The sequence below is a fragment of the Lontra canadensis genome, unplaced genomic scaffold (genome assembly GCF_010015895.1).
Source record: "Lontra canadensis isolate GAN:19392208 unplaced genomic scaffold, GSC_riverotter_1.0 scaffold30, whole genome shotgun sequence".
Taxonomy (NCBI): domain Eukaryota; kingdom Metazoa; phylum Chordata; class Mammalia; order Carnivora; family Mustelidae; genus Lontra; species Lontra canadensis.
This window is the reverse complement of record NW_022631024.1, coordinates 16,383,996-16,398,356: the sequence shown is the minus strand read 5'-3', so window position 1 is coordinate 16,398,356 and position 14,361 is coordinate 16,383,996. Positions and strand designations below refer to the sequence as shown.

The window sequence follows — 14,361 nt, the reverse complement described above, 5'->3', positions numbered from 1 at the left end:
CCTCATTCAGGTCCCCTGGCCCTTTCTGTGCCAACGACGGCAGGGGCCACATAAGCAGGGAGTGGGGCCCTGTCCTCACTCTCTGGAACTGGGGTTGACATGCGTCAACTCTTGGGCTGAATGTACCATATCCGCGTCGGTACAGGGTCTGTGGCGTCAACCGTCTGAACAAGACGACGGCAGCAGCGGACCCCCGCCCCCACACTCTCCGTGCCGGCTGCCCGACCTGCATCAGCCCCTCCATGTCCTACAACCGCCTGGATGTCCCCGTATCTCCCAGGACACCGGAGCGCACCAAGCAGATCACTATCCGGGCTCCAGAGAGCGCGGAGGAAGTGGCCCGCTGATCCTCAAAGCCAGGACTCACCATCAACCTGTATGGCCCCTAAAAAAACTATTGGAAAAATGTAAAAACAGCTTTTCAGACCCTATTTCTACTGTTCCTTCATGCTCACCCGACTGAACTGTGTGCTTACTCTCTACATCTTGTCTGAAGTAAGTACAGGAAGTTTTACAGAAGCTGCCACGACCAGGGCGTCTGCGGGGCTCAGCCGGTTAAGCACCCGACTCTTGGTTTCAGCTCAGGTCATGATCTCAGGGTCATGAGATCGAGCCCCACATCCAGCTCCACACTAAGCCTGGAGCCTGCTTAAGAGTCTCTCTCTGCCTCTGCCTCTCCTCCTCCCCCTCCTCCCACCCCTGTGCTCACACACACGCTCCCTCCCTCTAAAAAAAAAAAAAAGCCACCATGGCCATTTCCAGTAAGAGAAAAGGACACGGGTTGGCAGGCTGCACTCTAGGTCACTTTTACTCTCTGGATCCCGAGCACTGGCAGCCAGAGCACAAGAGGAGATCGAGGGCAGGAAGACACAGGAGACCAGACTGTGCTATTCTCACTCCCCGGCAGGCAAACCCTAGCAGCAGGTCCTGCGGGCCGGCCTTAGCAAGGTCCTGTCCCTCCCTAGTCCCCTCCCAGTACAAATCCCAAATCCCCTCTCCTGCACACTGTTCTGGCTCGCTGGCGCCCAGCAGCAGAGACCCAGAGTGGAAAGCGGGAGGGAAGGGCCCAGGTCACGTGCCCGGGGCCGAGCTGGAACACCCCTGCCCCCAACACCCCGTCTCTTGCCCAACAGCAGCCCCTACAGTTGCTGTTGCTCTAATGATTTCGGTGCCAGACCCGGGGCCGCCGACAGCTCCGGTAAGTGCCGTGCTGGCAGTGGTGCGAGCTTACAGGGAGGCTGCATACCAACCCTGAATAAGGAGGATTCTGGATTATTCTCCTTCCTAACTGGGTCTGTTTGGAGCAACTAACTGCAGCAGTCTTTACGGAGAGCTGCTATCCCCGAAGCTGGGAAGACGGCCTCCTCCTCACCCCAGAACCAGCGCAAAGGGATGACCACCAGAGCGGAGTACCCTTGAGCACCTGCCCTGTCCGCAGCGGCCCGCACTGGCTCAGGAACCAGCACCGAGGCATTGCATAAGCTCCTCTGGGGTGATAAGGCCCTTCCTAATAAGGCACAGGGGACACTGGTCACCGGGGACGAGGCAGCCCACAGAAGCCCTGCTGCTGCAGCTCCCGAAGCCAGGAAAACGAAGGCAAAGAGCAAGAAACAACCAAGCAGCAGGAGTCAGGGCGAAAGACGCTTCCTCTGGGATCTCCCCGGCTCTCCAGCTCGGCTGCTGCCCTCTGCAGAAGCAAAGGGGGCCGCGGCGCTCCATGAGGCTCTGGCTACACCGCCCCCACCTGCCCCCTCTGCTCTCACCTCTTTGGGTCTTGCTGATCCTGCTTGTTTGCCCATCCCGTCCCGTCCTTGGGAACTATCACGATGTTGGGGTCGTTTCCTCTGTTTTCAGACTTCAAGCTTGGCAGGTTTGCAGGTGGTGGCATGCGCCGGGCTGTGGCCACTTTCCCGAGACTCTGTAAGCCATGTCTAGGAATAACTGTGGAACAGAGGGGTGGAGACAGGCAAGTTTCAGAAGAAAGAGGCCGGGAGGCCACTGGTCTTTCACGCTCTAAGCGATGCTGACAAAGACAGCCAGACAGACACAAGGGGCAGCCTGCGTGCAAGCAGACGAAACGGTCAGGGAGCTGCTCAGCCGCTTCACAAGGCCGCGGCCGAGGCCTCAGAGCCACGGAGAGGCTGACATCTGCGCCGAGGCTTCCATTTTACTAGAGCAGGAGCAGGCACAGGGAGTTTACGCCACCGGCAGGGAGCCAGGCCCAGAAGCCTCCACCCCACACGGTAACCACCTTGCACAGCTGAGGTGCCTCACAGCAGGACAGAAGGGACAGCCTCCGCCTAGCCACAGGCCGGGCCTGAGCAGGGCCTGAGCAGGGCCCTCGTCAGTCCCCAAATCCTCCCAGGGTGTGGACAATGTCAACAGGACCTTCCCCCCATGCTCCAGAATGTCAGAACCACGAAGCCTAAAACAGGGTAACTAACACAAATGAAGTTCCAATCTACCCACGGAGGGGAACCTGTCCCCAGCTTCCAGGAGAAGACATAGGAGGACACAATCCATGGAGGCAGAGTCAAGATATCCTGTCCGCAGCGGCCCTCTCTGCCTCAGGAACTGGCACCGAAATCAGACACCAAACAGGAGCAGGGGGCCAAGGGGAGGGGAGAGTGGGGTTCTGCGTCCCCAGATCTGCCAGGTGACCACTCCATGCCCAGAAGGCAGTGTGACTGGGGGACTCTGGGTCTTCACCATTCCTAACCGGGGTTTCTCACGTAAGGAAAAGCGTAGAGAACTGGCCTCACCCCGGTTCTTACCTGAGGATCTGACCGCATCTACTGATTTTCCTTTATACTTATCAAACAGGCTGAGAGTCGAATACTTGCTTTTCCCATCCTTGCCCTTGGTTATTTGCCCCAAACGATCGGACATTGCGATGAAATGTCATCTAGTAAGGAAATTTTTCTCGGCACCACTCCCGATCTGCCTTTGAAATGTTTAAAAAAAAAAAAAAGAAAGAAAGAAAAGAAAGGGGAAAAAAAAGAGCGTTAATCCACCAGAACACCCAAGGCAATGGACTGAATTCTTCAGGGATCCCGGATCTCCTTGAAGACCTGAAGAAAGCCTTGGATTCTGTCCCTAGAGAATCGCCCTTACCACACACAGGCCGTTCTGCTCACACTTAAAGAATATTTTGTTGGAGGTCCCTCCCCTACCCCCAACATTAATAAGTCCTATTCTGTCTGAATTGGCCAGAGTCTACCGCTCACCAGCGACACTGAAATGTAAACCTTTCCGCACTGAGTCCTCGCGCCAAGTCAAGGACAGCTCTTCAAGACGGAAAAGAAATACTCATCACTGCAGCACACCCACGTTAACACCAGAACTCGGGCAGAGCAGGGGACGTACACAACCTGCTTATGAAGGCCGTTCATTTCAAGGATGAGCAAAACCAAATCAAAGGGAAGCAATGCAAATCAGGATGGTCCGCAGGACCCGCCAGGTGTGTGCATTTCTCAAACCAAAGAATCTGCAGCCAGAGAAAAAGCACGGGCTCAGGCAACAGAAGAAGCAGGGCTTCCTGGGGCGCACGCGGGTGCGGACACAGACGCACCCCCAGGAGAGACTGCGCGGGGGAGGGTGCGCTGTTTGGGTTCCGCTGCCCCCTCCACTTGGAAAACTTTGACAAGACGACCAAGAAGGCAGCTCCTTCCCTCTGCCACTTTCTCATTTCCTACAGGCTGTTGTAAGTCTACTAGCATGTTACTCACTCATTCATTCAGACACTGAGTGTGTGCCCGCCAAGGGTGAGTGGGCGCCCCATGGTAGGCGACTCACCTGGAGACCAAGAGCTTCCATGTCTTCTATCCTATACCCAAGAGGTTCTTGGCTATAGTTTCTAAAACTGGATCACGAAAAATAAACTTGTAAGAGCGATCACTACTTACTTCCCTCTGGAATTCACGCGGAAGAAAGCTAAAGCAGTCACTCAGACGCATTGTCAGAGGTGAGAGCGAACAGTTCGCGGACGATGAAGGACGCCTGGTGGCAGCGGCCGCAGTATGGTTTGCTGTCTTACCCTATTCTGAAACCATACAGGCCAGAAGGAACACCTTCAGTGTGCTGGCAAAGCATTCCGCCAAACCAGGGAGGACGATAAAATCCTATATATTATGATGCAAGACTTTTATATAAAGCACAGGGAGCAAAGATCAGTTACAAACTGGGGCCAAAAAAAAATGTAAGAGGAGATAGTGGCATCAGCTACATCCAGGCTCACGGAGCCTTCCTGAAGACGAACCAAGCTGGTTCTTACACAAAACTGGGTACATCCAGCCTTTCATTCATTTGATAAATCTTGAAAATGAATGAAAACTGTAGGAGAGTCAGCCTCAATGAAGACAGAAACCACAAATGCTCCAAAGTGCTCAGAGCTCCCAAGCAACCGTGTCAGAGCCTCCCCGAGTGTGTCTGCCTCACGGGCCAGGAGCAAAGAATGACCAGACACGGAAACTCGCCCAAAGTGTCCAAATCCTGAATCTGGTGCCGCGGGGTTCCATAACACATCCCATCCCTTTATCTTTAAATCTCCCTCCCCAGAGCTGGCTCCGTGAGTTTCTGCTCCCCGCCCAACAGTCGTAACTAACAACAGCATTCTTCCCTCAGCTGGGCGGTAAGCCCCTCAGGGCAGGAACTGGATTTGATTTTCGTCAGAATAACTGGTATTTAACAGGATCTCAAATGTAAATCAACCTGAAATTCTCCATTAGGATTGGATGAGATCTAACTTTCAGGCACTTCTATCAAATCAAAAGATCATTCAGATAGGAACATGAAACACACACAGACACACACCCTCCCCCCCTCTTCCTCCCTTCTATTAGCAGAAGCCCTTGAGATTGTCACCATGGTGATGGGGACATGGGGCCCCTGCCTCACAGAGCTTACAGTCTAGAACAGGGGCTGGCAAACACTGGTCAGCATCCTAGCTGTTTTTTATAAGCCCTCAAACTAAGAATGATTTTTTAAAATCACTTTTCAGGGGCGCCTGGGTGGCTCAGTGGGTTAAAGCCTCTGCTTTAGGCTCAGGTCATGATCCCAGGGTCCTGCTCAGCGGGGAGCCTGCTTCCCTCTCTCTCTCTGCCTGCCTCTCTGCCTACTTGTGATCTCTGTCAAATAAATAAAGGCTTTTTTAAAAAAAATCACTTTTCACATTTGTTTTAAAAAACAAAGAATCCGTGACATCCTATGTGGTTTGCTCACCCTGGATTTAAAAGGAAGTCTTGAGCAAGCACCTTCCAAGGCCTCCAGGTGGCCAGTAACTGGGTGGCCCAGGAGAGGCCCTACAGCTTAAGCAGGAGGGGGGCAGGGCCCCCAAAATGAGATTACCCTGTGGACTGTGTCTAGACACTTCCAGACTTTTCTACTTAGTACTCTTTTCACAAACTCTGTGGCAGGCCGTATAACCAAGAAGCTCATATCCAAATTTCCAGAACCTGTGACTTCCTTCCCTTACACAGCAAAAGGGATTCTGGAGATGTGATTAACAGAAGGCTAGCAAGATAGGGAGATGATCCTGGATTATGTGGGCAGGCCCACAGTGATCACAAGGTCCCTAGAAGGGAGCGCAGGAAGGCCAGAGTCAGAAAGCAGTGGCACCTCAGAAGAGAGGCTGGAGAGCTCTTTGAGCATGGGAGGGGCCCTGGCAAGGGCTGCAGAAGCTGGTCGGAGCTGGAGAAAATCTAAGAAAGAATTCCCTCCCTCCCACCCAACCGAGTCTCCAGAAGGATCAGCCCCACCCACACCTTGACTGTATGTAGCCCAGAAAGACTCACATCAGACTTCTGACCTCCAAAACTGTAGGAGGACGCATTTGCACTGTTGTTTTTTTAGGATTTTATTTGAGAGAGAGTGTGTGTGAGCAGTGAGGTGGGTAGGAGAAGGAGAGGGAGAAGCAGGCTCCTCATTGAGCAGGGAGTCCGACCTGGGGCTGGATCCCAGGACCCTGAGAGCAGGGCCTGAGCCAAAGGCAGACACTTAACCCACTGAGCCACCCGGACACCCCTACGGCTGCATTGTTTTAAGCCACTGGAGTTATGGTAATTGGTTACAAGAATAGAAAAACACTCATTCATTTAAGAGGCTTTTATTAGGCACCACTGTGTGCCCAGCACTGAGCGGAGCGTAGGATGTAGCAGAGGGCCAGCTGCGCCCACCCCTCCGTCTGTCCAGCCAGAAGAGATGACGTGACCACCCATGGTCACAGAGCTAATTAATAAGAAACCGGTTTCAGAAAATGATGAAAAATGATACATGGCAGCTACCTCTCTGCTGCCCCTGACCACAGCTCTCACCAGACCAGTGACCCTACAAACATTTCTGGATAAAATCTGAGGTGTCTCCTTCCCGGCCCCATACCTGGCAGAACTACAGCTTTAGCACTGTTAATTTAAATTCATCTAACTACAGAGTTCTTTACTAAACTAAAAACCAAACTGACTAAGTCCAGGGAAGGAAAAATTATTTACCAGCCATTCTGGGCTGGTATTTCCACACGAAATCCTTATGTGCTTAACTTCTACACATCAAATGTCTTTTAATTCTGAGACTTGACCAGAAAATACCTGTTTCCACAAATAGGGCTAGAAAGTATTCTTAAAATCTGTTGCTCCAAACTTCTGCCAGTTCACGGAAACAAACAGACCTTTCCTTGATTCTGCGCCTCCTGGTCCTGTGGGCAGAGGTTACAGTGGACACAGCTCTCCGGGGCCTTCCAGGTGACAACACCCTCCTGAGAACGAACCGGTCCCCACCCCCACCCCCAGAACGCACTAGGAGACCAGAGCCTGACCACACCCCCAGTCCTGGCACTCCTGGAAAAAAAAATGAAGAAAAACCCAGGGCAAACAGGATCCGTTCTCCTGGGAACTTAGAATTGCGTCTAGGATTGTTAGTTGGTCTACGGCTGTTGCTTGAAACCCTCCGGAGAAAACGAAGCATTCAGCAAATACTATCTGAGCACCTACTATGTGCGGGGGAAATGCTTTCCCCTCCCCCGGCAACCAGCGCACCTTGGGGAAGCCAGAGCACGGCACACACTGGACAAATGGCCTGCATTAAACCCGTACATGCAATTTTTTGCAGCGCCTCCTCCTCCCACTTTTTAACCAAGTTTTGCACCTGTTGACACATCGTGGGCCTCCCTGGCTCTCAGTTTCCCCGTCTACAGAATTGAGGGGCCAAGACAAGATTTCCCAAGTCCCAGATGGTTCTAAAGCTCAAACACACCAGTGTTAATAGCCCCCACTGCCACAGGATGTACAAATGATTTACTGCCAAAGTAGCCATCTCTTATCACACATCCCGCACCGGGTCCTCCATTCCTACCTAAAGCTGTGAGGCTAACAGGCAAAGCGAGAGAGTCCCCGTCGCTATGGAAACAGCATCTGTGGGGGAGGGGCCGCACACTTTTCCAGGAAGACCGCAAAGAGGGAGGTTCTTCCAGGCCCTTTTCCTTTGTAACAGGAGTCCCCAAGTTACTGTCAGCCCAAGAAGGACATGTAGCAGAGCCCTGGAGGCCCACAAAGTATAAACTATTTACTGCCTGATCCTTTACAAAATAAGGTTACAGACACTGGCCTTGGAGCATACGGTGTTTCTTTCATTAAGCCAGATTTCCCTGGACACAGATACAGTCATCCGGGTATCCCTGCCCGCAGGCCTCTCCAGGACAGCGGGGCCGCTCTGCTCGCCCCGTGGTCTTCACAAACACCAGGCCAGGAGCACCACCGGTCCGTAGGAGTGTGAACACCTCACAGGCGTCTGCTGAGTTTCTACCCGTCGAGAGACACACACACACACACACACACACACACACAGCCTGACTGGTCTCACCAGATGGCAGAAAAGTACAGGCAAATACCTGGGTGTGAATCTCGAAGCCGGCGGAGACCAGAGAATGTGCTTCTTAGCGGGTCTGAGGCGTGTTCACACAAGCCTGACTCACGCCCCAACCCGCGGACAAGAACCAGCTGAGGCACACCAGGTCCCTGCAGACAGGCGCAGACTGAGCCTGGCTCATCGCCACGGCTTGCTCTCCCTTTGGTAGGTAACAGAATTCATTTCTCCCCCAAATAAAATCTAATTTGGATCCTCAGTATTCCATATATAACAGATAGGAGCCCAGGGTGCCATGCCAGGAGGGGTCCTGCCTGCCCCCCCACCCGCTCCGTGGTAACCCCGCCCTTTCCCACGGCAGCCACTCTGAGGCACACCAGGGAAGCATGCCAGGGGGCCCCGGGGCATTTTGAGAAGGGATGCCCTGCACGAAAATATCACCATTAGGAGGAAGGAAAAAAAGGCCCAAAATCCACAGGAAGATAGCTTTCTGTTACGAGAAAAAGGACATTTTTTTTTTTAAGATTTTATTTATTTGGGGCACCTGGGTGGCTCAGTGGGTGGGGGCCTCTGCCTTCGGCTCGGGTCGTGATCCCAGGGTCCTGGGTTTGAGCCCTGCATTGGGCTCTCTGCTCCATGGGGAGCCTGTTTCCCCCTCTCTCTCAGCCTGCCTTTCTGTCTATTTGTGATCTCTGTCTATCAAATGGATAAATAAAATCTTTTAAAAAGAAAAGATTTTATTTATTTGACAAGAGACAGACAGTAAGAGTGAGAACACAAGCAGGGAGAGCAGGAAAAGCAGGCTTCCCGCTGAGCAGGGAGCCAGATTCGAGGCTTGATCCCAGGACCGACCCTGGGACGCAATGGCAGATGCCACAGGGCCAGCCAGGCGCCCTGAAGAAAAGGACATTTAAAAGCAAATTCAGGTCTGCATATTCTGGCAAGTCATCTAAAGACATGCTCTGAGAGGCCCAGGATCCCCTGGCACAAGAACCACCCCTAAGATCTGCCGACAGAAGCAACCTAATATCAAGCCCGCCTCTGCAGACAGCAGCCCCACCTGTCACACAGGTCACTGAGCCCGCGTGCCAGCTGCCTGCCAGAGGGAAAGCCTCCGGCACTCCGTCTCTCCGTCTCACGGGGGGACAGGATTAATCTCCCTCCGCCTAGGTATCAGCACGCTCCAGCCGCCCACCTTGCCAGGTGAGCCCACCTTGCCAGGTGATCCCAACGGCCTCTCACTCACTCCCCAGGGAACCACTGCAGCCACACATTGGCTCCTGCTGGGTACCCACATGCCCTCATTCTGGAAGATACTATGGCCGCCAGCCTGCTTTACAGAAGACATTAAGATGCAGTCCAGACAGAGAAGTACATTGTCCAAGGTCACAAAACTACCAGACTTCAACCCTCAGGACCTGGAGACGTCACCAACACTAAGGACCTACTGTGTGCTCCAGCTCCGGCCCTGCTCTCCCTAAGCACAGTCACAGGGTGAAGACTCGGGACCCGCTGGAACTGTGAGGCCAGCATGCGTGCCACCGCCGTGAGGCCTGAGCAGGAGCCTGACCTGGGGGTGGGCGGGAGACGAAGGCAGCCTTCGCCTATGTCTCCACATAGAAGGAACGGAAAGATCCCACCGTGACACAAAACATATCAAAAAACATGATCCAACAGGAATGGAAAACTGACAGCAGACTGGATAAACACTTGAGAAAACCACCAGAGGGGCCAGAAAGGACGTGCTCATTGTTCAGTATACTTGTTACATCTCAGCCACACGTGAAGAGTCATCGCCACAAAATCCAGATACGAGATTAATAATCCCACCCTTCACCAACATGCCATCATCTGGCAAAGAAGAACCTTAACTTAAGGGAGGCACCACACCCCCTACTTCAAATCCTCAGACACTCACTGACCATTATGTGTGTGCCCACGACGTGTCGTCAGCAGAGACCCCATCCCCAGAACATGACTGTTTCCCGTGAAAGGACAGCGTATCTGGCTTTAGGACCCACACACCCCACGTCAACTACTCAACTGACCCAGTCTGCCACTGCAGCACAGGAGCAATCAGGCAACACAAACAAAAGGCCGAGCTGTGTTCCAATAAAACTTTATTTACAAAAACAGGAGGCCTGTGGATGCAGGGCTGCAGTTTTCTGACCCCTAGTCTAAAGGAAAATAACATGTTACAGGAAGGCAAGTTCAAGTGAAAGAGCTTCACGTACGCATCAGGACAGAGCAGGAGCTGGCGACAGAAGTGGAGTGTGGGCGGAGGGGAGTCCTGGTTGGGTTCGGCAGGGGACCTCCACCACCTCCCCCCACCAACAGCACAGGCCAAACATCCTGCTCACCTCCAGCTTTCAGAGGCTCCCTACAGGGCAGCAGTCAGAAAAGCAGGGACCCATACTTCTGTGTCCCCCCCTGCCCCACCCCGCTGGGAGGAGTGGCCTGTCTGAAAAGCTGGGCTTTGTGGCACAATCCAGTCCTTTCGCCTCTAGGTTTCTGCAGAGCCGTGAGGGGTGTCTGTGGACGCAGAGCACAAACCTCTCTAAGAGCAAGCTGCTTGAAAATAAAGGTGAGGGAACAACTTCGGGATGAAAATGGGGTTTCTGGTCCCCATGTTTGTTAGCTACCACCAGAAAAGACACCCCCCCCCCCAGAGCATGTTCAGGAAGCAACAGAAATTAAAAATAAATAAGACATGTGCTGCAGAGACCAAAGCACTTCCCCAGCCCAGTCTTCTGCACACTTGGGTCTGTAAGCCCCACCCTTGACTCCCTGGACCACACACAGCTCTCCCGGACTGGCCCTTGCACCCCCCCACCCCAACCAGGGCCCAACCAGATCAGAAGCCCCTGCCATCACACCCTTATCGGGATCTCACCGTGCCATGGACAAGACCAAACCTCCAGCCCAACACACTGGCCCCAAATAGCCCCCCAGTCTCATCCCCACCTCCACCAGTCTCATCTCTCCAAAACTCAGGGTTTGCATCTCGCCTCCACCCCACACTGGCTATGCCTTTAGGCCTGTTTCCTTGTGGATTAAATAAGGATGAACATAGTGTTATCCACCTCCCAGGTCTGACGTCAGGAATAAATGACAGAAGGAACACGACACATGTGACCCGGTGCTTGTTTGCTCTTAGAAGGTTCTTGGCCAAGGGCAGCTGTCACACTGGCTCCACACACCTCATGTCTTGGCTGCCCAGCCCCTCCGTCAGCCTCACACACAACACTCCTCCCTCCGATGACTGTGCAAGTGGTGAAGCCTTCATCCTCCCCATGTCCGGGCTCCCACCTGTGCTTCCACCCACTCCTGTGACCAAGGAACCTGTCCCCACTCAGGTGCATCACAGCTGAAGGGCCCCGATGCAGAATGCATGCCTCCAAAACCACCATGAAAAACCCGAGAACTGTCTAGGATCTGGTGGTGGGCCCTGTAATAAATTCCCAAGAGGCAGAGACACACTTTCACACTGAGGAAATCCTCTTGAGATAAAGACGCCACCGAGGCTACATCTTAAAGGAGGCAAAACTGCCCCAGCTTCAAGGTCTCCCAGTTCAGGGCAGCAGCCTGAGGATCCGGTGCCATCACACACTGGTGTGACAACACCGCTCCACGCAGGGGGGAATCTTAGCCCCACTCCTTTGTTTATCCATCATGTTCTTCAGGAACAAAAGGAATACATGCTTGATAGAAGCTTTAAAACATACAGCAATTACCATGGTGAACCAGCTCCGGGTACACTGGCGGGTCTCCCTGCACCAGCACGCGCGCCAGCACGCAGGGCCACCTGCCTCCTGCTCCCCTGCTCTCCCCTGTCCTTGTTTCCTAGTTCAAAAGAGTTTGGCAATGAGAGTCATCAATCACTGTTAACTAAATTCTTAACCAATTTGCTACTGGTTTAAGAAAATTATAAAAATGATTTTAAGGAAAGCTTCTAGAGGACTGCTGACAGGCCAAGCAGGACACGAGAAGAGTCCCGGCAGGGACTGTGTGTATACCCAAAGCCTTCCCGCAGGCATGATGTCACTGTAGAGGCTGGAAGCTGGGCTGGCAGAGGGAGGCCAGGCAGCAGGAAGGGTTGGTCTGAGCCCCGTGGAAAGCATCCCCCGCCACCCCCCCACCAAGCCGGTGTCCTCGCAGATCCACTGCTATAAACACACCAGAGGGAGGAGGAACAGAGGCTGGGTCTAGCACCTGCAAAGAGTGGCCACTGCGGGCCGCACACACTCAAGGCTGCCCCAGAGATTACTGAGGGGCTCTCGCAGACAGTGGCTCTCTCTACACACACAGAAGGAACTACCTGAGGCCAGGGGCCACCTCAGCCACCTCCGCTTGCGCGTCTCCACACGTGCGTGGGACAGAAAGTCTGCTTGAGCAGGCTGCTGGAGGATGACGAATGCCAGTCACAAGGTGTGATACAAACACAGCCTGGCGGAGTACTCGCGGCACAGGGTGACTCCCCTGCCACCCTCCTCCTAGGGCCCAGCCTCCCTCTGCAGCCCCGGAGGCTTTGGGCTCCAAACCTTCTCAAGAGTCCTGGAGGGGGAAGCACAGAGTTCACGGCCCGTATGTGCAAGAAGGTGGCGACCCACGAGCAGGCATCCCAACCTGCCCTGTCTTCTGGGCCTTGCACTGCTCTGCAGCCACAGAAACAGACGCGGCACTCAATGTCTGACACAAAAAGACAACCACGGCCGATTGCCCCCTCCCCCCGCACGGCCACAGCAGAGCCCTGCAAGCGACAAACACACACGCGCCACTACTGAAACACACATGCGTAAACATGACCGGGTCTCTATCTGCACACACACACACCCCTTCATTCAATTCCATTTGATTCAAGAAATGCTATCTGGAACGTGGGAGGTTCTGGTTAAAAACTTTAAGAAAGACTCAGGCATTTATAGCTCACCCTTCTGAAAATCCCCTAAAATGAAAATAAACAAAGGGCACCCAAAGGTCAGGGTCAATTTTGGCTGACAAGGAAGAGACATGAGGGAAAACGGATCTTGCAGACCCAAGGATCCTACAAACAGGACTGCCAGGCTCTGGAGAGACCTCGGAAGGCCCTGAGAGGTGGCGGGCACCTCCAAGGACGAGGAGGCGGGGACTTAAAGGTGGGCGGGCTTCATGAAAGAGCCCCTCCCCCTATGGATAAATTAAATAAGGTTAAGTCCAGACTTGAAAAGCCAGGATCCAAGGAGGTGGGGGTGAGGAAAAAACCTAAAACAATACCACCTCCACCAAATAAAAGAATAAGCTTGGAGAAAACCTGAGTGGCAAACCCTGGGCGCCTGGGCCCCCTCTGCTGTCAGCCTCACTGCAGGGTGGCGGACAAACTTATTGTAAACATGTTCAGTCCCTCTCTCCACGCCCCTGGCAAAGAGCAAGGAGTGATCTCTTGAAACCCAACAGATACAAAAACCTGGGGCCCTCCCACCCGCTCACCCTACAGGGAAGAGCCCCCACTGACCCAGCCACTCAGGCCCATCAGCTGTGTGTGCCTGAGACCACAGACATCTGAAAGGCCTTGGTGAAAAGGCACAAACCAATACACAACAAACAGAAGTACCTGGAATAAACAGACAATGCCAGGAACCAAAGATTAAAAAAAAAAAAAAAGGAAGTAATATAAAATGAGTATCCTCAGAAAACTAAGAGAAGATACTACACTCACGCAACAGAATTTTTTTTCGTAAGGGACAATCAGAAAAAGTCCTAAGAAGTATTAAACATATGATAAGCCAAAACCCACCACCTTACGTTAATCATCAGACAAATCTCAACGGAGAGACATGCTAGAAAATACAGGGCTAGTACTCCTCAAAACTGTCCAGGTCATCAGAAGCAAGGAAAATCAAGTAACTATCAGTCTGGAGGAAACCAAGGAGTAACGACAATTAAATGCTAAATGTGTGCTCTTGCAACAGAAAAAAGAACGAAAGGTAAAAAACTAACAAAACCTGAATAAGGTACAGACTTCAATGAATAACAATGTATCAGTGTTGGTTAATTAGTTGGGACAAAGTATCATACTAACATCAGAACTTTGTAACATGGAGAAATAGGCAGTATGGTATACAGATACTAAAACTTTTCTGTAAATCCAAACTATTCTACATTTTTAAAAAAGATTTTACTTATTTATTTGACAGAGAGATCACAAGTAGGCAGAGAGGCAGGGGGGGAGGGGTGAGCAGGCTCCCCACTGAGCAGAGAGCCTGATCCCAGGACCCTGAGATCATGACCTGAACCAAAGGCAGAGGCTTAACCCACTGAGTCACCAGGCGCCCCCTATTCTACATTTTTTAAAACTTTAATTTCAACAGAAGAAATGAAAGATATAATTAAGGAAATCTCAGAAAAAGTAGCAAGAAGATGAATGCTGGTCTTCCTCTCCCACCCCAAAATTAAAGGATGAACCCAGGGGTCCAAACTTAACTAGGAGTGTGGAAACAGTATTTTTCCTGTTTCCACAGGAAAGGCAAG

At 52.5% G+C, this 14,361-nt stretch overlaps 1 protein-coding gene across 3 annotated transcripts in view; it reads right to left on the bottom strand.

Annotated features, from left to right (window-relative positions):
• Positions 1-14,361, bottom strand: part of PRRC2B (proline rich coiled-coil 2B) — an 84,891-nt gene that overhangs the window by 53,427 nt on the left and 17,103 nt on the right. For 2 of the 3 annotated variants that reach the window (XM_032866109.1, XM_032866111.1), the window contains exons 2-3: positions 2,775-2,940; positions 1,764-1,941 (exon numbers count right to left, since the gene is read on the bottom strand). In XM_032866109.1, the coding sequence (XP_032722000.1) occupies positions 1,764-1,941; positions 2,775-2,889 (293 nt within the window). In that variant the 5' untranslated portion in view covers positions 2,890-2,940. Of the gene's footprint in view, positions 1-1,763; positions 1,942-2,774; positions 2,945-14,361 lie in introns of all 3 variants that reach the window. The other variant, XM_032866110.1, reaches the window with a different exon arrangement.